Source organism: Melospiza melodia, chromosome 5 (assembly GCF_035770615.1).
Source record: "Melospiza melodia melodia isolate bMelMel2 chromosome 5, bMelMel2.pri, whole genome shotgun sequence".
Classification (NCBI taxonomy): Eukaryota; Metazoa; Chordata; class Aves; order Passeriformes; family Passerellidae; genus Melospiza; species Melospiza melodia.
Genome location: NC_086198.1, coordinates 76,199,488 through 76,221,628, shown reverse-complemented (window position 1 = coordinate 76,221,628; position 22,141 = coordinate 76,199,488). Strand labels below are relative to the sequence as shown.

The window sequence follows — 22,141 nt, the reverse complement described above, 5'->3', positions numbered from 1 at the left end:
ACAACTGTAATGAACTGACCACAGGAGTGTTCAATGCAACACTTTATTGTAATGCAAAAAGAACAGGGCTTGGTCATCAAAAACATCCCACAGTATTAGAAATATAAAACATGTCTCCAAATTCAATTGTATATTAAAAACAGTCCATGTACCAAAGTCCCAGTGGGGTACCAGGCAGCCTGTAGTGTGCTTCTGCTTTTGTTTGACCATCACGTTTGCAGGTGTGGATGCAGCATTTGCAGAGCTCTGGTACCACTTGTACAAAACCCCAGCAGAATGGTCCTGAGGGGTTGTTCTGTGCCAGCCCAGCCCCTGCAACAGCACCTGGGGAGTGGGGAGGGCTCCAGGCCTGCTGCTGTGCTGGCTCTGCTGCTCTTAATGCCTTTCTCAGCTCTTGGTCAGGGTGTGTGTGTCTGGTTTTGTTTGTTTGGTGTTTCTCTGTTTGCAAAGCTAACCCAGCTGGCTGGGAGGCCACCTTAAACATAACTGCTGTGTGTTGTTGCTGCAAATGGTCATCGTGTATCTCCTTCCAGAAGATCAAAATCTTCCTGTTTGCTCAGCAGAGCCAGGTGCCAAGAGTCAGGTCTTACAGAAGTCCTTGGAAGCTGGTGATGGTTTTGTGGTTCCTTCCTACTCCTCCTTTGTCTGCTGTTTTATAGACCTGAGCAGAGCCAAGGGGACAAGGAAAAAAGCACCACAGACAGTGAAGCAAATCTCTGCCCCAGCCAGCCAGTAAACTGCAAAGAAAAGGGAATTCATCTTGTTAGTGTGCTTGTCCTTGCAGATGTGTGAATGCCCTCAAAGCTTTGTGCTCACACAGCGCCTGCCCAGCTGAACAGAACTACTGAGCCCTGGGTGAGCCAGAGGGTGCCAGGAGCTCAGCACAAGGCTGCACTCAGCAAACAGGTTCTGGCTTGCTTGCTGTTATCATCAGCCCAAGTTCAAGCTCTGAGGCTGCTTCCCTTCCTCCGTCCCCTTACCCTGAAATGCCCAGGGGCTCTGACCCCATGCAGGGGGTTCTTGTGCCCCTTCTGCCCCAGCTGGGCTGGCAGGTGCCAAGAAGAGGAAGGAGCCCGAGGCCACGCTCACCTGCAGCTGCCAGGATGGGTCCCAGGGCTCTGGCCAGGGCGCCCAGGCTCCTCAGGATGCCCATGACTCGTCCCTTCTGGCCGGCAGTGCCTGTGCAAGCAGAGAGCGACACTGTGGGTCTGGGCACAGCTGCAGCTCTGGGAGCTTTGGCTTTTGGGGCATTTCCCATCTGCATCTTCCCCTCCCATCATTTCTCACCCAGTCCCCAGCCTGCCCTTGCCCTCCACCAAGGCCTCACAACTGCAGAAACACCAGGGCCTGGCTTGGCTGGAACAATTTGCAGTGTACGTTCCCAAAACCCCCCAGCCTATCCAAAACAAAAGCTTCACATTGTACACGAGATTTTCTGAGAAGGCCCAAGTGTACAATAAACACAGAACTGTGGCTGCAAGTTAAATAAGAGCAACATAAACATGACCTTAATGAGCAAACCCTTCTTTTCCACCTCAGCAAGCCCTGCAGTCCTGGCACACAGCTGACCCAAAGCCGTGTTATCCACAGATGGCACCACAGCTACATCTGCTTTACAAGGTAACAGAGCAGCCCTGCCAGAAGGCTTCAGAAGGTTCCTCAGAAGATCTTTTCTAAGGAATCAGCAAGAAATTATTTCACTGCTGGCAGGGATGGCTGGTGTCCTTGTCAGAGAGCCCAGACTGTTCCCTCCTCAGTGCTGTTTGTGTCCTCTGCCCACTTCTTCATCACCACCAGCAATGAGGTTGCTGCAGTTTCCCCATCACACTGGACTGAGCTGTGTTACACAGCACAAAATTGCAGTGTGATATTGATGGTCACCGAGCAGATCAGTGCTGTTAGTGCTGGAATTATCAGTTATGAGCCATGGGCTGGTTCCCTGTGCTCCTCTGCAGAGGGATCCACAACTGTTCCTGTTGATGCTTAACTCAAGGTCAGTTCTGTGCAATTTGAGCCAAGTCAATACAAAGGTCAGCAGGAAAGACACTCACCATAGCCTGACACCACTGCTGACAAACACGGGATAACAATGGCTGCAGCTGGAAAAATCCACAGAAGAGACTGTCAGCGAACAGCAGAGCTCAGAACAGACAAGAACAGTGACAAACATGTGGCCCAAACTCGTTACTGCTGCAGGGAAATATGCTGAGCTCTGGGCACTCTGCCCCCACTGAGTCACCAGGTTTAATCCAGGTCAGAGATGGGAACACCCCCTCCGAGGCAACCTGCAGGAAGAGCCCAGAGCTGGGAGTGCTCCAAGCAGATGTTTCACATTAGCATCCCTCATTCTGTGAGCCCTGGGACAGGGATGGACAGGGCAGGTCAGCCAGCTGGCAGCTTCCCAAATCACTGTGCTCTTATCAGGTGGAGCAGGGAACTGCTCTGTTCCAAACAATGAGGTGGCTGTACCGAGTGACACTGTCCCTGTGCAGGCAGGGCAGTGGACTCAGGGAGGAGAGGCAGCTACAGCTTCTCTTGGGAAAGTCACATCCAAGAGGAAAAGATTACAAAATTTTTTGGACACAAAAGCCAAGAGTTGTTCAGCAATCACTGCCCTCTTACTGAAACAGGGGCCTTTTCTGCCAAGAAAGAAGTGCCTCAAACATATAAAGCAGGGGAAGGGAAGGGGAAGAGCAGGAATGGTCAAGGCTGATTTCACTGCAGGTGCCTCAATGTAAATACCCCTGGGGGGTTTCTCTTCTCCTTTTCCTGCCTCTCCTGGCGGAAGAGAGGAGAGGAGGAAAAGAAGGAGAAGGAGAAGGAGAAGGAGAAGGAGAAGGAGAAGGAGAAGGAGAAGGAGAAGGAGAAGGAGAAGGAGAAGGAGAAGGAGAAGGAGAAGGAGAAGGAGAAGGAGAAGGAGAAGGAGAAGGAGAAGAGAATCCCCCCCCCTCCAAGGGGCATTTCTAGCTGGCTTAACTGGGAAGAGATGGAGTCTGCACAGGGAAGACTCAAATATGGTTAAATGTAATGAACTCTCACTCCTCACCTATCAGACACACAGCTGGCCCCAGACAAATAATAGGCTCAATAGGCACATTTTGTGGTTTAGAGTTTACTCCTAAATCAAGCTGCACCATGCAAAAGAGAAGTCCACTTTGGTAGTAGTGCTTAACAATAGTTAGCAGCATTGGTAATACCTGAAATCTCTTTTTAGACATCCAGTAGATGGATTTAACTTCATTCATGACTGTTTCCCTGAACAAGAGCTTTGGCAGAGCAGAATGTATACAAACACTAAAAACATCTCTCTGAACACCCTCAGAGTGTGCAGGTCTCCAGCCTCAGCAATAATGCAGCACCACTCGGGTACTAAGGTTCCCTGCCTTGCTTTTTTACCTGAGCTGAGCTATTTAGTGCAACTTTGCTTCTAGGTCTGCTAAGAGGGGGTAAAAACAGCTCCACAGTGGGACAGGGCAACGGGAGCACTGGGGATGCTTCCAAATACCACCATGCCAACTTCCTGTGATACAAACAGCATCAGAAAATACCCCAGACACCATTTTGTCCATATTTCACAAACCCAAGAGTCAACCTTCTTTTGTAGTTTGAAATCAGAAGTGCATCTTTAACAGTGTGAATAAATACATGAAGGAAAATCCTTTGTGCTTAGCTTGCAGTGCCGTTTGAACAGCTCACCGAAGGAGTACAGCAGCAGTCCAGCGCTCAGCACGGTCACATTTGCAGCCCATCCAATTAACAAGAACGCGGGAATCAGCAGCACAATCGCCTGCAAGAGGAATGAGTCACAGGTTACACTGAGCCCGCTGGTGAGAGCCCAGCCCGAGGTGTCCCGCCAGTTCCCTTCCAGGGATGGGACGGCACACGAGTCTCACGCAGAAGGCTCTTTCTTCCCAAGCAGACACTTCAAAGGCACCTGGATGGCCACACACCAGCACAATGAACTTTTCTGCTCCCTCTCACTGTCACATGATTGCACACCACATGCAAGTTCTCTCTGTACACATCTGCCCTTTTGGGGGATTTTTCCTCTTGTTCTGTGTTAACCTGGCTTTAACTCTGCCTCTCCTGAGCTGGCATAAGAGAAGAAAAAGCTTGTGTGCAGCAGGACTACAGCTCCTTTTTCACAGCGTTATTGGCTGATTTTACCTTTAGCTTTCAGGTTTCTGTAGCCAAGAGGAAAAAAAGGGGAAGAGGGTGCATCTAAGATTCAAACCCCCAAAATAAAAAGCATTCTTCATCTCCTCCAAGAGCTGGACTTCCATTTCCCTGTGATGTCTCCCTTGCCTACAGAGCTCCTGCAGAAAAGACAGATCAGATGTGCTTTGTGTGTGATAAAGGAGGGTATTCACTGCCACTGAGGGCCTCATTTTGAAGATTCAGTGATAAATGAGCTGCTGTAAGCACTGTGCTAAGACAGGCCACTTTTGCCATATGGTGCAGATTCACTACGTGCCAGAATGGCTTCAGCAAAAGGGGGAATTCCCACAAAAGCCACGGGCATCCCTGGAGAAGAGTGCCCCAGGGCTGGGGGTGTTCCTGAGGAGCCACCAGCCCAGCAAATGAGTGTCTGAGGTGACTGCAGTCCTGGGGCAGGCCTGAGGAAGGAGTGTAAAAATGAGAGGTGCAAAGGGCAGTGCAGTGCCAGCAAACCCAGCAGGCTGACAGGGGGAGGCTGATGTGGAGGATGAAGCAGCACAGCTGATGTTCATCCACAGGGAAACGTGACACCAGCAGCCTGACATCAATTTTTGCCTGCCAGGGACCAGGGTGGAGATTGTTCCACCAGCAGAAATCACTTTAAGAAAAGCTGAGTCAATTCAGGAATGCAGTGGTTTGGAAATCTACCCTGCCACCACTGATATCACACAGGCCTCAAAATAATGTAAAATACATTAATCAAGGCTCTAGCAGTCCAAGCAAACCTATTGCCAAGGAGCCAAGGCAGTGCTTTGTTTGGTTCCACACACAAATGTAAAGGACACATCTGCTGTCCCAGAGCTGTCTGAACTGCAGGGAGCTGCTCCCTGCCATCCCAGCACAGCAGCTGCAGTGGCTCTGTGGGGAAAGAGCCAAGCAAAACAAAGGAATGTACCCTTCTGTCAGTGAAACCTCAGCCTGAACACTGATACATGCTTTTGTTACGTGTAATACTGATGAACACAAACCAAAGATTGGAAAAAGAATCTATTTCTCCTGCCCAGCAGTGAAATATACTCTAGGGAAAGCCTGTCAAGCACAAAGATAGCCAGATTGAAAATAATTTCCCAGAAAGAAAGCAGAGATCAGCCCTGAAGCAGCTTTAGTAGTTTCTGCACTGCAAGAGAAATCACTAAAATAGAGCATACTCTTCACAGTATTCTACCTAACCTGCACAGATGGACAATCTGTTCTCATTCCTTACTGCAATTAAATATGAAGAATGCAAAGTTTCAATAGTACTGTTGCTCATATCATAAGAAAGAGCTCTAATGTTACAAAGTTTATTTACACAGATAAGTGCCCAACAACCAGCTCTGAGAAGTCATTTAGCTGGACAGATGAGACAGCAATTTCTTTTGATTGGACAAATACAGTTACAACCTCCAACTACCCTTCACTGCACTTCAGACTGAAAATTAACATATCAGATTTGTGGGGAGGAAAGAAAAAGAAATATTGATTTTTTTTTTTACCCTTTTTACAGCTCTGATTTCATTTCCTGGCTTGATTCGGCGAGCATAGCCTCCCTGGATCACAGCCATTGTTATTCCAATAAAGAAAAACATCTTGCCCTGCTGCATGCTGGAAGGGAGGCAAAAGCACAGAGTCAGGCACGGAGCATTCCACCCTGGATTCACCAGTCCCGGGAAAGCCCCTGAGCAAGGGACACAGAAACCACAAAAGGCCCTCGGGGCTCTCTCAGCGCTGCAGGGCTCTCACGGCGCTGCCAGCAGCTGCCTCGGCAAGCAGAGAGCAGCCAGGGGGAGCTCCGAGCTTTGTCTGTAAGGTGGGACAATGCTGGCAGGAGCTGCAGCCACCTCTGGGCTGCCGCGGGGTAGCTCAGGGTTTCTGGGCTGCCCACAAAGACTCAGCACACCAGTGGGTGTGAATTATGCTGTGAGCAGCTGTGCCATGTGCATGGAGATGCTGGTTTCCAAGGTGCAGCTCATGGAGGGTTTGATGGAGGCCAGTGTGGTGATCTGCTGTCACACTGGGAAGTCTGAGACATCACTCCCTCCTTTAATTTTCTTCAAGTTTCCCTTTGCCCTCTCTCATTGACTGAATTATGTGGAATTCTGCTGCTCACTGAGGGCTGCCCTGAATGCACAGGACACAGCAGAGCTCAGAGCACTACAAAAACCTCTCCTTGACACACATGGATTAGTTAAACCACAAACTGTAATGAAAGACAGGCAGGGAAAGATGAGACAACCCTCTGAGAATTACTCAAAGGGAAGGACACGCACAGGAATCAAATTGCAAGTTCACATTCCTGGCTGGAAATTTTCCTATGAGCTGGCAGAAAAAGTATTTCAAGCTGAGCTGTTGGAGGATTCTGTTCTTTCTTCTCTGGAGGTTGACTACAGGAGATCAGGCTCTGTGACATGACTGCATGCCATATGCCATGCAGAATTTGCTGATGAGCAAATATCAGCACACAGATATCTCCCCATTCTTTGCCTCTTTGAGCTTCAGGTTTTGTCCTGATACCCAAAAACTCTTTGAGCAAGAAAAGGTTTTACTATAGTCAATACAACTAGCACAGCTATACCTATTTCAGGAGCTTAATTTAATCTTGGGTATTTATATTCCCTAATTTTTAGAAGCTGTAGATGGAGTACCTCATTCATGATAAAAATTGTGCCCATATTTCATCAATTCTTTTTACAAAGCCCAAATACCACCAAACACAGAGGTGGGTTTACTAATGTCAGAAAGCCTCTCTTGAAAATACATGAAGAGATCTTAAATTAAATGATTTTGGAAAATATCCTAGTCAAATATACACCATTTATTGCAATACCTGCTGAAGTGGAATCTCTGGTGAGTGAGAAAACTCAGTGTGTACTCCAAACCAGAAAACAGAAAGAGGTACAGGAAGTAGGCCAGGCCCAAAATTTTGAGATTCTGAAGATCTGAAAAAACAAAAAAACCCAAACAAACACCAAGGGGGTGGGAGGTGGAGAGAAAAACGTGGTGGTGTTTTCCAAGCAAAGCTTGACAATAAAACCACAATAGAAAAGTAGCATTTATCAAACTGTACAGGGAAATGTTCTCACCTCAGATGCTCATTTTAAATATCCATACAAGACATGCCACAAAAGCAGTCCTACAGAGATGTAGAGAAACCTACATCTCCAAGTTGTGAATTGAGAAACAAAATTCTAGTCTGAAGTTCCTGGTTTGCAGCCTGAATAAGCAAACTCACATCTCCCTTGCTCATGCCTTGATCTATCTTTAAATCACTTCACTTACTGCAGCCAGTGGCTTTGGAAAACATAAATATCAAGTCAGAAATCTTCAAAACCTTCTTTTGGGAACAAAAGGACCAAGGTCCAGTGGAACTTCTGATTGCCTGTTCATAAGTTATTGAGGTGGGTTTTAAATGAGTAAACAGAGTCCTGCTTCTGGAATGGTCTGAGTACAGTTTTCACTTAGAGGCCAGTGCCACACACAAAGGACAGCGTTACTGTAAAAAGCCACCTGACACTTACTCTGCTCAGAGGGGGAATCCTTGCCTCGGGTGACTGCAGAGAACTGAAACAGAGCCAAAGGACTGAGCAAGTCAACTGCTGCCTGAAATCCAGATGTCACAGAAGGGACCTGATCAAAGACACAAAGAGGTTTATTTAAAACCTAATGCAATAACCACGGCTAGGAGCTGACAGGAACCACCAAATGTGCCTCTACACCTACACAAATCATCTGAGATGAAACAAAGCACCTGGCACTGGGATTTGAGTGGGCCCCAGTAACAACCCAGACATTCTGAACTCGCCACTGGTGCCAATGACTGAATTGAAAGGTGCAGCACTGACAGCACCGAAAACTGGAGACACAAATCCTTACAAAGGTTCTTACAAAGCACAAGTGGCTCGTTCTCCACAGCCTCGAAGGTGGCTTCATTTGGTTCACCTTTTGCATCATCACTCATGTCCAAAGAACATTTACTAGGAAAATAATGGCACATCTGCCTGCAAGCTCACAGGCAGCTGAGGATTTGCTCTTGTGCTACAAATCTGAGACCAGTGTGTGCAGCACATCAAACACTGGTCTGTTTTGGTACTGGCTGCTACTTTAGCCAGCCAGTGACACCTCCTGGGGAAGAGAAAGAAAATATAATTTTTACAGAGATTCTTTGAAAATATTTTAGAGGAATTTCCAAGGAGATTCTGCCCAGCCACAATGGGTGGCTTTTTAAAGAGGAAGATTTATTTTGTAACACTTCTGGGCCTTGTACTGTGTACATCTCAACCTAATTATGTACCTATGGCACTCTCCCTGCTCCTTACCCACAGGCACTTATTCCTCCATCTAATGCTTATTCTTTCATCTATAGATAATTTACATTTTTATTCTTTTTTTTTTTTAATTCTAAAATACAGAAAATTAAAGAAAACACGAAAGGAAATAATGTCTGAATGACCAGAAATCAGATTAGAATGATCAATGATTAGAAATCAAATGAATAGAAATCCTACATTAGTAGGAAAACAATTTTTTTGAGTAGAACTTAGCCCGTCACTTTACACAACAGTCACAGACACTCAAGAATCCTGAATAATCACATGGAGTATTTCATGCCTTCAAAGCCCTGCACAGGCTCTATTTGATGAGTTTTCTTCTCTTCCCAGATAGGGAGGGAGGGAGCTACTCTCTCTCTGAGGGCAGAGATTAAAGGTCAGATTATCAGAGGAATTTAATCTCAGTGCATGACCTGAGGACTCATTATGGGCTGGATTTAATGAAGCTGTAAACAAATCAACCTTCAATATGGTATTAAGGACCTCTCTTGTTTTGACAGTCAGAGCTTCTGAGTACCCAACACAGAGTCTGGAGCCCATGAGTCTCACAACAGCAACCAGTCCAATAGGCTGGGCTGGCCTGGGGCCATGAGGCTGCTGATTCACACAGAAAATATTGGGATATTTATTCTCCCTCTCACTGCATGTATTGCACGCCGTACAGACACACCCAAGAAGTTTGCTCACCCTGTTGAGGAGTCTGAGAGGATTTCCTGAAGCTGGCCTGTGGCAATCCCCAGTTCCTGCATGTGTTGGTAGGATGGGGTTTGCACTCCAGCACAGAGAATCTGGGCACAAGCAACTCCCTGCAAGCATCTTTGCCAGTAACCAAAATACCCTGTAGCTTGTACCAGTTCTGAATTATTATCCATGTCAGACAGGATGCCAAGCAGCCTTGCACAAGGCTGATTTTAGTTTTGTCTAATTACAATACATTGTAATTGCACATTTAAAACCTTAAATGTTTTATGAAATATATACACCTATTTGATTTTTTAATGTAGGTGTGTTTGTGTGTGCACACATAATTTTTTTTTCAATTTCTCCTATCTTTGCCATAGAAACAGCGGTCTAGAAATTATTTAATCTACAGATCCATAATGAAAGCATTGTCCTAAAACTGGCTAAAGAGTTTCACCATCCCCCAAAAAGCACACACTGCCAATTTCAGTCAGTGTCAGCAGCTGCATGAAGTTGAGTTTCTTCACAGGTTCAAACTCTGCAACATCCAACTTGTATTTCGTTTCTGTGCTTATGATTCATTATCCCATAATTGCTCAACTCTACTTCATGATCATCCCCAAAGGCACCATGAATGGCAGGCATTTTTCAGAGTGTGTCTGCTCATTCTGTTTTCCTCTAGTGCAGTAACAGGTGTGCAAGGCAGAGTCAGTCCACATCAGGATTGCAGCCTGGGCCTGCCAAGCTGCAGCCTCACCTCCCACAGCAGATGTGTTCAGTGTGCACAGAGCACAGCTTTGTCTTTCCACAAGTCTGCTACTGATACTGCACAGCCCCACACACAGTCCAGCAAAAAAGAGTTGTAAGATTCTCCCTCTACCTCCCTGCTCATGGCTAGCTTAGCTAAAAACTAACTCTTAAAGGGGACAGATTCCACTAGAGACCTTCCTATTCTTCCCTTCTCCCAGTCAGGTCACAGCAGGAGCTGTTTTGGCTACCATAAGGCCAGTATGACTCTCTTGACCTGATCAGCTCATGGAACAGTTGACAGAAAGAGGAAGGAAGAGAGTAAAAATGCTGTTCTCTTTGTATGAAAACATATCCTTGTTTCCCATCCCCCTCCATTTTCCCTTCCTCCAAGTTAATTTCAACATGAATCAATATGAAACACTCTGTCCTGTGAAAAGCAGACTGATAGAGAAACAAGGGTATAATGAGAACACAGCAAACTTCAAGGAAACAGATGTCTGATCCCACTGGCACATCCTCCTACCATTTCTCATGATGATTTCCCCTCTTTTTACAGCTTTGTCCTTCCAACACATTCCACTCCTATACCTGTGAGAGCACCTGCTGCAGCTCATCCCAGCCAACTCCAGAAAGGCAGCCAACACACCTGCCTTTCCTCTGCCATCCACAAGCCAAGAAAACTACTCAGAAAGTGGGAGGAGTTACCAAAGAAGAGAGCAGAGCAGCCTAATAACTGAAGTTACAAATATGCTGGAACCCATGGATCCCATGGCCAGATGGAGGCTGAGAGCACACGAGCACAAGAAGCCCCAAACCTGTCCCCCCACCCTGTCATGGGCAGCCAAACTCTCTGTGCACTTTGTGTGACTGGGACCTGGCCCTGAGCAGCTTCCATTGCAGCACCCACTGCTGCACAGGGCCAGAGCCCCAAACAGCAGTGACAGAAAGCTCCTTTCCCTTCCTAAGTTCAGTGGTGCTGGCTAATGCAGAGCAGCTGCTCAGAACTTTCAAGAGGATAACAAAAGGAGGAGGGATCTGTTCAGTCATCACATGATCCCAAAGGCACTGCAGCCATTTAATCACTCTACAGCAAAGGAGAAATTGTTTATAGAATACAGATTTGCTCTGCAGCACTCCCCTACATCACCACATTGCCACCTTCCTGCACTGTGCAGCTCTAAGAGCAGGATTTTATCTGGAAAGTTTAGGAACAGCCATATAGGAAAGAGGAACAGATGACACATGGAAGAGTTGTTAAAAGAAAATAACATAACTGTAGTGCTTGGGAACACAGTGTGAGCAGCAGATTTCCCATGGGACACAACCTGCTGGGAAACACTCAGGGAAGGTGCAAAGTTTTGTCCTGGTAGGATCATTGCAGATAAAAGTTTCCTGAACAATTCTCTGTGTCAAATGGGTTTGGCTATTCAGAGACCAAGCACCCTCCAAAAACTGAGTGCTGCCTAGAAACCAGGGATCACAGCAAAGACCCAATCAGTAAAAGCCTCAAATCAAGTGCAGATACCCAGGGCTGAATTCCACCTCCCTCACTCTGCAAAGGAGACTGCTCTAAGAAACTAATCACATAGTGTCCAACCACACAATATTAAATTCTAATATTAATAGATGTTTGGCCCCACAAATCCAATCAGTCACTGAATTTTAGGACATGTAGGTATTTTCTATCTGTAGAAACAGAAAAGCTCAGGAGTAAAGTCATTTGCTATTTAACTGTTCAAAATATTCAAGCAAATACAATATAATAGGTAAGAAAACTTCTAACATATACTGGATGAATGAAAGAAAATCCAGTCTCTGATGCATTTATTTTTATGATTTGCTGAAATTCTTCCCCAAGGAATCCTTGTGGTCATAGTTTAAATTTCACAGTCTCCCTCCTATGTTCACATTAGGTTTTGAGAAATTTAAACATTACACACCAAAACCAGCAATGAAGCAGTCATGTTAATTATAAAGATCTTGTATTAAACTGGGCTAGGAGATGGGACCATCCCTGGAAGTGTTCAAGGTCAAGCTGGATGAGGTTTTGATCAGTCTGGTCTAATGGAAGGTGTCCCTGCCAGTAGCAGGGGGGTTGGAAATAGATGATCTTTAACCACCTTCCAACCCAAAATATTCCATGATTCTATGATCATACAACTGCTTTGACACCAACATTAATAATAATCCAAATCCCAGGAATGAGCTAAATTTCTGAGACACTGGCTAAGCCTGTTCTTTGCTGTTTCCAATATTTCAACCATTTTCAAATCCTATTTTTACAGAAAAAACAGATCTTGAGACCGATGGTCCACTTACCCGTTTTTCCTTGGGAAGAGTCTCTGGAAGAAGGAGAAAGATGAAAATGAAATCAGCCACGGCAAACGCGAGTGCTGACAGCGCTGAGCGAAGGTAGAAAACTTCTCCTTTCTCTGCCTGCATGGCAAGGTAAGCACCCATCATGGGGCCCAGGGTGAAGCCCAGGGAGAAAGCAACACCAATCATGGCCTGCAGGGATAAAGTCAACACACACAGAGAATTTTGGACACCAGTTTTTTCAGGTTGTGAAACTATTTGGATTAACCAGGCACAGAACTCAGTCATCCTGAGGATGCAGGGAGCATGAAGCTTTAAAAGCCTGCTGTTTCCAAATAACCAATTTTGTTTTCTGTCCAGTCAGGGAAGTGGCAGGAACAGGCAGTGGCCCATCACTGCTTGGGAATAGCTCCAGTCAGATGCTGTTTGTCTCCCAGAAAGCAGAATGAACATGCCTACTTTGCTTTGGAATAGAAAACGATACAAGCCATGTGGATGTGAGCCATGCTGCACTGACTTACTCTCAGGCCCTAAAAATAGGCCCTGACCCATTTTATTTACTAGTGCTGTAAGGCTACCTCTCTCCACAAATAAAAATGCATTTTGGCTCCCCGAGATTATGATAATTTGCTTGGAAGATTCATTAGCTATCACTGTGAAATCTAAAGCCTTCCCCTCCCAAGAAGCAGCTGTCCTCTGTGGTGGCTTACAACAATCTGTTAAGATAAGTCTGGGCCTGTAAGGTTTTTATAGGATAAAAGATATAACTGGCAATTCACAGGCCAAGTTCAGCCTGCAGGATGTTTCCATCTGGGACACTGCCTTCTGGAAGTGGATAGGGCAGCTGCTCATCCTTCTCAGTCAGCCAAATGTCACATCCTCCACCCAGTGAGCTCAGATCCTGAAGCCAGTGCAGTGTGCAAGAAGTCAGGAGCACTCTGTGCTGTGCTGCTGTGCTTCCACAGCTTGGGAAGGTGAGGAAGAGGGGCTGCCCTGCAATTGGCTTCCAGCTGCCAAAATTGGGCCATAAGACCTTTTGATTTCTAAGCTATTATAATCAAAATTAAAGTTACCAGCAGGAGAAAGAGTTCTAACACTGAAACAAGATAATTTTCCCATCTCTAGAGCATCTGTGTTTCACTTGGTCATAGGCAAAAGTCCAAGAGGTCCCAGGAATATGATCTGGCACCTTTCCAGAAGTGAGGTGGAACGTAAAGTCATGTTTGCACTTGATCAGTGAATACACACCTGATGAACACATACTGAGCACCCAAAATCAATTAAAAGCTGCCTATTAACACTAAACATGTGGCCCACAAGTGTAACTCACCATGCCCTTGCTCCGTGCTTTTGGAGAGTGCAGGTCAGCAATGATGGCTGTGCAGAGGCTGACATTCCCTTTGCTGATCCCCCCGATGATCCTGGAGAGAAGAAAAACGCCAAAAGTCCGAGAGGCAGCCCAGAGTGAGTATGAGGCTATCAAACCCATCTGCAGAAGCAAGAAAGGGTTCTTTATAAAGCAATGCAAAGTTGATGTCATTTCTGCCCACTTCCCAGCCAAACATTTGCATTGTTTGTTTGTTTTCAATGGCTGCTCCAAACCCCATGTAACAGAACTGGCTGAATAAACTGACACTGCACCATGTCTTGAACAGCAATATAAAAGAAGTGGAAACAAGTCCATACAAACTACATATAATTGGGATATTTCTAACAAAATTAGAAGAGCAAAATTCTGTGGAAATTAAACCAGTCCTGGGTACAAAACATTTTTGTACATCCCACTCTATTTGTTTCCAAATTCAAGAGAAATCTGACTTCAAAAGAAGAAGAATGTCCACATTCATAAGAAATGCATCTTGCAGTGCCATACAGAACTTCCTAACCAACAATTCCCAGGCTCTGTGGAACAGGTCATGAAGTGATCAGCCCTCATTAATCACTTGATGAAGTAAAATACATAGGAATTAAGCCTAACATTTGTCAACAGAGCATCTGAAGTCATCCTCCCATACACAGGAAATAGGGGTTTAGGAATATGACAGAAACAGATAAATATTTTGGTGTGTTCTTTGAACAGTTCTGGGTCTGGGAAGCTCAGTTTAAGCACTCACACTTGGAAGTGTGGCCAAGTGACTTGGCAAGAAAGAGTCAACAACCAGCAGATCTTGAAAATTCAGTTCTAGAGCTGAACTGAGACTGTCACAATTCAGTTCCTGTGCTAAGCACAAGATCATGGTGCCTTCAGCATGTGACACTCACCACTGTCACCAGGATGACAGGCCTTCTGCCCCAGTGGTCTGACACTGCACCGGTGAGGGGAGAGGAGAAAAACTGCAGGAGGGAAAAGATTGAGCCAATCAGACCTAAAAAAAAAGATAAAAAGATATGAATCATTAGGTCTGCTGCCTTTATCTTAAATACAAAGACAGCCAAGCTGTTTGGGATCTAGCACACTATGTGTGATAAAAAATTGAAATTAAATGTTAAACAGCAGCTATGAAGAATAGCTTTGTTTCTCAGAACACCAACATTGCATTTACTTAACTGAGACAGCAAATACAGACAGACGTAACAGGCATAAACTGGATTAATTCCTGGTTACTTCACTGGTGAGAAAGGGTTTGAAACTCATTGGTTATTATGGAATGATGATTCTCCAATGTTTCCCTGCTGACTACATACATTTTTTGTTCTTAAAGCAGAGATAACACAGTCTTTAACAGTCACAGTTCTTTTAAGACTTTTTGATTGTTTGAACCTGATTCTGTCACACTTAATTAGTTTTTCTTTCCTTTTTATCATGGAAAGAAGGACTTAAGCACTGCTGTTAGTGAGGCACCCTAAGAGGTAGGAGTGATTCCAACAGACTCCAAGAGTCCTTTGAAATCTGCCTCCAGCTTCTGTGATCTTTAATTCCTCTTTTCTCTTGCCATTTCTAGCTTCATAGACTTATTAATTTGCACTACACTCTCAACATGCAGGCAAAAGTAGCTTTGCTGTCACAGCTTTTCTCTAAAGGAAAAACTGGGTTATATGTTTCAGATCATTCAGCTATCAAAGCTTTAAAAGGCAGGGGAGAGACAGACCAGAAGTTCTGCTCCCATCAGCTTTGAGGGAGGCAGAATATTGATACTGAACACCTTGTTGGGAAGAGCTGCTTGTGATAATTCACAGCTCAAAAAAAAAAAGGGTAAAAAATCTTTCAGAATTTTACATGGCCAGTTTATGACACACAGTTCCCTTCATTGTGTTTCTAGCATTGTAAAAACACCCTTCCATGCCAAATATTTCCAAGCCAGCATGCAGCAAAACCAGGGCTGTTCCACAGGGAGGAAGGAGCTGAGGGTGACCACAGCACTGGCAGTGCCCTCACCAGCCTGGTGCCCCACAGTCTGATGGGCTGGGCAGAGCAGGCGCTGCCACCAGCACCCACTGACAGCCCCACACAAGGCAAGGGTTCCACACATCCTTCCAGGGATGGACCAGCAGGACTCAGGGACAGAGAAAGGAGTGGAAACAACACTATGATGTTGGTTAGGAGACAAGATACCTCCAGTGTAAGTCTGAGGTCCATCCAAGAGATAAGGACAGAGACAGCCCTGGAGACAAAGTCTGAAATACAGCTCCTGAATCACTGGTCAGAAAGTGTGTGGGTGATGACTGGGCACAGCAACTAAATATTGGTGCCCTCAGGGCCCTGACATGGGCAGAGAAGTTTCTGCCTTGAAGAGCCTGCAGTGTAATGAAAAATGAAAAATATGGCTGGCACTGGGAGAAACAACAAGATGATCTGGCAAGCACCTTCCCAATCCTATGCTCCTTGGGGCAGACGAGGGCAGTGAAGGAACACAGGCTGCAGGAAGGCTCCAGCAGCCTCTGCTTAACATCACAACTGTAATGAAACTTTCCACACAGCACTCCCAGGAGTGCAGGACACGGCAGGTAAAAGGAAAAGCAACAAGTTGGACTTGACTGGGAGTTCCCACCCCTTGTCTAAACAACCTGAGATGGTGAGAAGTTGAGAGTAGGAAGCTTCTGGTCAAGCCTTAGAGGAGACATAAGGCAGCTTCCGAGGGATTAAAGAAACTGTTTCCTAGCATTCAAAGCCAGTAATTTGACTAAAAAATGAGCAGAGAAAGAAAAACATGCCTGCAAGGATATGGTAGGAAAGAGGAAAATGGCTCATAAACTCCCTAATGCCTGTTATACCAAATTAAACTACTTTAAATAGTAACAATACATTCACACATATTCTAATTAAGTTTTGTGTTTAATTTAGTTTATTTTAAAAGCCTTTTGCTTATCCTGGGGGAGGCCTCAGCCCGCCAAAAAGAGAGAGTAGACAGGTTCTAACTAAAATGAACCCAGACACCTTCATATCTTCATACTCTGAAATCACAGACTTCTCACAACTGTCTAGATGGCAGGAAGCCAGAAGAGTCTCTGATGTGTACCATGACATATTTCCCTCTCTGTTCCTGCTGGAGCTCATCCACAGCAGTGTCCTAGAGAGAGAAAATGCTTCTGGGTCCTGCAATCCAAAGTCCCTGCTGCTTTTAATAAGACTAATGGGATTTAGCAGCAGTGCTGCACTACAGCTGCCCAAGGGGCAGGCGAGGCTGGAACACACCAGTTTGTGTTTGCTTCCTACTGATGGATCTCTGATCACGTGCACATCAACTGCAAAGGGAGAGGCATTTCTGGGACTGCCAGGGCCCAGCACAGCAGCTCCTGACCCTCAGCTGGCAGTGTGACAACAAGGAACAGCAGGCCTATATTTCTGTAACAATCTGTAGAACAAATTGAGTAAGATCATAGCATAATTCAGGTTAAAAAGGAGCTCTGGAGGTCACCTACACATAGGGTCAGCTGTGAGGTCAGAGCAGATTGTTCAGGGCCTTACCCAACCAGGGTTTGACAATCTCTGAGGATGGACACTGCTCTGGGCAACCTGCTCTACTGACCATCCTCACTGGAAAAATGTTCCCCCATATTTCCCATCTGAACCTCCCCTGCTTCTACTTACACCTGTAGCCTCTCCTTCTCCCACACACCTCAGTGAAGATCCTAGCTCTCCATAACTCCCCACAGGTGCTGCAAAGCTGCCATTCACTGCAGACCAGCCAAGGGCTCCAGACTCTCCACTGGACTCACCACAGTGGATGGACACTCCTCCCTGTACTGGGGACCAAAACTGAATGCAGCAATTCAGATATGGTCTATCCAGTGCTGACTAGAGCAAGATGATCACTTCCCTTAACCCACTGATCCTGTTCACACATCCCAGCAGCTCTGGGCACCTTTGCTGCCAGGGCTAGCTCATGCTCAGCTTGCTGCTCACCAGGACCCCCAGGGCCACCAGTGAGTGTCCAGTCTGCTGGACTACTCTTTCCCACAGGCAGGACCTAAAACCTGTCCCCACTGAATTTCACAAGGTTCCTGTTATCCCATTCCTCCTGCCTGTCTAGGTGTCTCCAAACAACAGAGATGGGGCCGTCCAACTCTTCATTGCTATCAGTGTGTTGTAAACAAAATCATTTATAGTCTAAGAGACACTTTCTGAGTTACTTAAACCTAGAACTAATAACAGGCAAGCATGTTTGTTGTATTTCTTGTCATCCTTCACATCAACATTGCAAATAACTTGGAAAGAACAGTGTTTTTTGGCTGTCAGCTTGTCTGTTCAGTTTCCCTACCTCCAAACAAGACACTGTTGTATTTCCTCTCTGGAGGTATCCCAGCCATCACTGCAAACCAGTCTACCCCACGTTGCAATGACAAATAGAATCCATCCTGAAAAACAGAAAACAGGGAAACAGAAGCAGGAAGAAGTTTATTTTCAAAGAATGCATCAAAAAGTAGACACAATGTGGACTAGAGACAATGTTAGAGGATTCCTTCCCTCCTCCTCCTCACGAGGGAAAATTTGCTCATTGATCAAAAATAGCTTAAATGGTGAATGTTAACAGACAGCAGATAGGATATGTTTGGGTGGGGGAATGTCTGAATTTGAACTTTCTCAAGCCTTCAGGCCCATTACCTGCTAAATCCTGAATTAAACAGGCATGCCCTGAAACTTTCAATTAAAATGGCAACATGAGACACATTCTGTCCTGCTGCACATGTTTAGCCTGGGAGAACCAGAAGCTTGCAGACGCAGAAGGAAAAGGTGATGCAAAAAAGGAATGATTCCCAAAAAGAGGAGGAGGACTTGAAAAGAAGAGGGTCTGAAAAAGAAGGTGGAGACCTTGGCTGTTGGAAATACACTGGAAGACCCTGGGGAAGACCCTGGAGACCAGAGCCCATGGTTTGGGTTAGAGATGTGGTTGTAAGGACAAAGGCTACAGCTGCAGCTGGAGTGGGGTTAGAAAGGGGCTGAGAGACAGAGGTGTGGGCTGCAAAAACAATTCTCCCACAACAACATGTTCATCTTGACCAGTAATGCCATTAACACCTGAGCAGGGTAACAATGAGCACCTGCACAGCCAGGATCCAACAGGAGCTTCTGCTCTGTTCCTGGAGCAGCAGCCAGCTCCCTGCTAGGAATGGAAGCTGAGATGGAACTCCACACTGGGGGAGGCCAAGTGACCTTGTGAAATACTCAGGTGGGGTAAAAGCTCTCATCTCTTTGGTTCTACAATAAACCCCAGCCTGCAGATCCATTATGAGCTGCCTCACCAGTGACATCAGTGTAAGACACAAATGCATTGGTAACCACTAGTCCCTAAGAAATACCTGAATTTTTATCAAAACAAATCTCCCAATTTAATGAAAAAATAAGGGTGAAGAGTCTTACGCAGGTTGACTAATAAATTCAGTTAATGAACCATTTATATGTGCCAGGTAATTATTAATCTTCCTACAGCTGCTTGGTTTGCCCCAAGGCAGGTGATTTTTCTTCCACTCCTCCCTCAAGAGCCTAACACTTTTTGTGGGCTGACTTTCTTTACTTACCTCAGTCTGGCTGTAATAATCAAGGATGGAAGGAAAGAGTGGCAAGATGAGGGCAAATCCCAACAGGTCGATGAAGAGGGCCAGGAAGACAATTGTAATAACACGATTATGGTTCTGTTCCTGCCTGGCATTGCTGGAGCTGCTGCTGCTGCTTCCTCTCTCTCCCAGGGCCATGTTCCCAGTGCTCTGCTCCTAAAAAAATTGCATTATATCCAGTCAACAGGAAGCTTTCTGCAGGTCTTTCAGAAGAGTATCTTGCTGATTCATTCCTACTTTTACAGACTTCACAAAAATAAGTTCTGGCTATATTAAGCTACCTGGGAACAAGGGAACAAGAGCCACAACCTTCCAGTCTTGGCTCTTAGCTCAGCACCAAGTTTTCTCCCATCAAGTACAGGCTACAAAGGCAATAAAACAACAAACTCTATTATAGGAGCACCTCAAATAGAACAGAACTAAGGAGCATTTGAAGTTTGTCAACATGTGAGCAACACTAACATGACTTCCCTACATGTTTTCAACTCAGCATTACAGTAAAATAGGCATGAAAGGGCACTCTATTCCAAATATTTACATCCAAGTAAGAGTTTATTTATGCCTTCAGTGTATATTAGAAATGACCAAAACAACAATTAAAAAAAAAAAAAAAGGCAGACTTCCTAAGTATTGCAGGAATGCAGTTTTCAAGATAAACCCCACAGAGCTACAGATAAACCCCACAAGAAACAACAGAAGAAAATTTTTAAACTTCATCTTTTATTTCTTTCTTCAGATGATAGCTACTGACCTGGGGCATCAAATGATTGAGGCAACAGTTTTATTTTGTCAGAAATACCAGAACTATTCAACTCCCTTTGATAATACTCCAAAACTATCTTAAAGCCCTAAACAAGGATGCAGATCATATATAGTTCAGTCTTTTACAAATAAAGAAGTTGGTCTCAATCCCAAAAATTAACTTATTTGCAACATAAATCAAAATCAAGGAGTAATATATAAACCATGGAACTGCAAACTTCAGAATTATAAAACATACATGATATCTCAGTCATAAAAGAATCAAATTTACAGTCCCCTCCTCTGCAAAAGTCCCTGAAAGTTTGTTGGACTAAGAATAAAAAAAGAGACAGAATTTCATCCAAAGCCAATTAATACAAAAACATTCACTGACTTTGATGAGTCACCACTGAAAACAGTGAGCAATTCTTAATATATATTCCAGACCAAATATACCATATTATATACACAAGGCACTTGCACATAGAAAACGATACCACACTAATTGAAGGCTATAAAACTTTGTCATGCTCAGCAATAAATATTATTGTGACATTTTTTGACCTATGAAGTCAGTTTAGTGGCACTGAAGCATTATTAAAGCTCAATTGCCAGGAGGTAAATAAACATGGAATGGGGGCCACCTGCAATCCATTTACTAAACTCTTGGCATAGTGCTCTTAACCAAACTGGTCTGATTTAGCAGATTTATGTTCAAGATCCTTTTATTAAAATGGCAAATCATCACCACTACAAATACTCAGCATTATTTGCTTACCCAAATGATAAAAGAGCACGTGGAGCCAAAATAACCATTCCTTTAAGAAATACTCTCTGGGCCTAGGTCCATCCAGCCAACAGCTGAGGGATGGGGTCACTGAGGCAGACCGTATCTTGTTTTTCCTTACAATTTGTTCAGTCATCCACTGAATTGTATGACCAAGCTAAACTTTATTCCAGGGTTATTTACAAAGGTAACATCCCTCACACCTTTCCCTCAGGAACATTTCTGCCAGCGTGCAGCTCCAGCCCATCGATGCTTGCGCTGACCTTTCACTCTGCTCCAGTTTTGGCTGCGTGGTTGCAATTTCCCTTACGCAATATCCCAAGGTACTGCACATTTTTGCCTTTGTGCTCCACTGGTTTGGTTGTTCAAACCTCTCCATAATTTTTTACTAGGCAGGAAACCACACAACATTTTACAGGCCCTTGGCATCCTGACAGCAAAAACAGAGCACTTCACCTCCACGGCGACATCTGCCTTGTGTGAGGCGCGCTGGGAGAGGGAGGGCTCTGCCTTTGGGGAGGTTGTTCCTGAGCACACGTGAACCCCTCACAGCCGCTGGCTCTGCCCGGCTCTCCCCAGCCCTTCCTTCCCTCGGCATTCCCCGTGTCCCATCGCTTCTGTCCCGTCCTCCGTCCGCAGGGCCGGGGCTTGGTGCCATGGCTCCCAGGAAGGGCTCAGCACCAAAGCCGGCCCTGTCCGAACTGAGATTTGTTATCTGCCAGCAGGCAGCATTTCATCCTTTGGGGGTTTTCTTACCTCACCTTATCGCCTTGTGAAATTTCCGGGGCCCGGCTTTACCTGCTGAGCCCCGGGAGGGCTCCTCAGCCTCCCTCACGCAGCCCCGGCTCAGGTCAGGGCAGGCGCTCGGCCGGGCACGGAGACAAGCCGCACTTCCCCAGGGCAGGGCAGGGCAGGGAAGGGAAGGGACGGCCCGGCAGAGATGAGGGGGAGGACGCGGGGTCCCTCCCGCCGGGGAGCCGCGCCCGGCCCGGCCCTGCCCCGCCGCTCCCGCCGCCCGTCCGCCCCGGGCACCTACCGCTGCTCCGGGCTGTGCGGGCGGCCCCCGCCCGCCAAAACCCTCCTCGGGGATGCTGCGGGCGGCGGCTCCTCCCCGGCCCTCCGCGGCGCCCCGGCCGCCTTCCTGTTCCGGCGGGGATGGAGCCGCTCCCGGCGCCGCCGAGGACGGACCCGGCCCGCCCGAGCGGCTCCGCGGAGCGCGGCGGGGCTTGAGCAGCCAGCGCAGCGCCGCGGTACGAAATGAACGGCCAACCTCGCAGCGCAGCCCTGCCTTCGCCCTTAAACAAGGTCCTGAAACACTCGTTCCAAGGGGAGCGGCGTTCCGTTTATT

General features: G+C 46.0%; 1 protein-coding gene across 4 annotated transcripts; it reads right to left on the bottom strand.

The window, feature by feature from the left end:
• Positions 1 to 27: 27 nt before the first annotated feature.
• MFSD10 (major facilitator superfamily domain containing 10) lies at positions 28 to 21,903 on the bottom strand. Of its 4 annotated transcripts, none has more exons than XM_063157490.1 (13): positions 21,830 to 21,903; positions 19,230 to 19,421; positions 17,972 to 18,068; positions 14,535 to 14,638; positions 13,603 to 13,761; positions 12,276 to 12,464; positions 7,716 to 7,824; positions 7,025 to 7,136; positions 5,694 to 5,802; positions 3,697 to 3,787; positions 2,052 to 2,099; positions 1,090 to 1,179; positions 28 to 737 (listed from the first exon to the last, which is right to left on the bottom strand). In XM_063157490.1, exons 2-13 carry the CDS (start codon positions 19,401 to 19,403, stop codon positions 631 to 633), a joined length of 1,389 nt encoding a protein of 462 aa, XP_063013560.1. In that variant the 5' UTR covers positions 19,404 to 19,421; positions 21,830 to 21,903; the 3' UTR covers positions 28 to 630. The 4 variants fall into 4 exon arrangements, with proteins under 4 accessions (XP_063013560.1, XP_063013559.1, XP_063013558.1 ...); XM_063157489.1 differs by lacking the exon at positions 21,830 to 21,903 and adding an exon at positions 21,555 to 21,704; XM_063157488.1 differs by lacking the exon at positions 21,830 to 21,903 and adding an exon at positions 21,550 to 21,703.
• Positions 21,904 to 22,141: the final 238 nt, after the last annotated feature.

Bases quoted from the DNA above. Each gene is read 5' to 3' on its own strand.
- MFSD10 (XM_063157490.1), bottom strand. From the start codon at position 19,403: ATGGCCCTGGGAGAGAGAGGAAGCAGCAGCAGCAGCTCCAGCAATGCC. The intron at 7,137-7,715 runs GTAAGTGTCAGG...TTGTTTTTTCAG, and splicing joins GGATTCCCCCTCTGAGCAGA to ATCTTCAGAATCTCAAAATT. The intron at 5,803-7,024 runs GTATTGCAATAA...CCTCCCTTCCAG, and splicing joins CAGAGATTCCACTTCAGCAG to CATGCAGCAGGGCAAGATGT.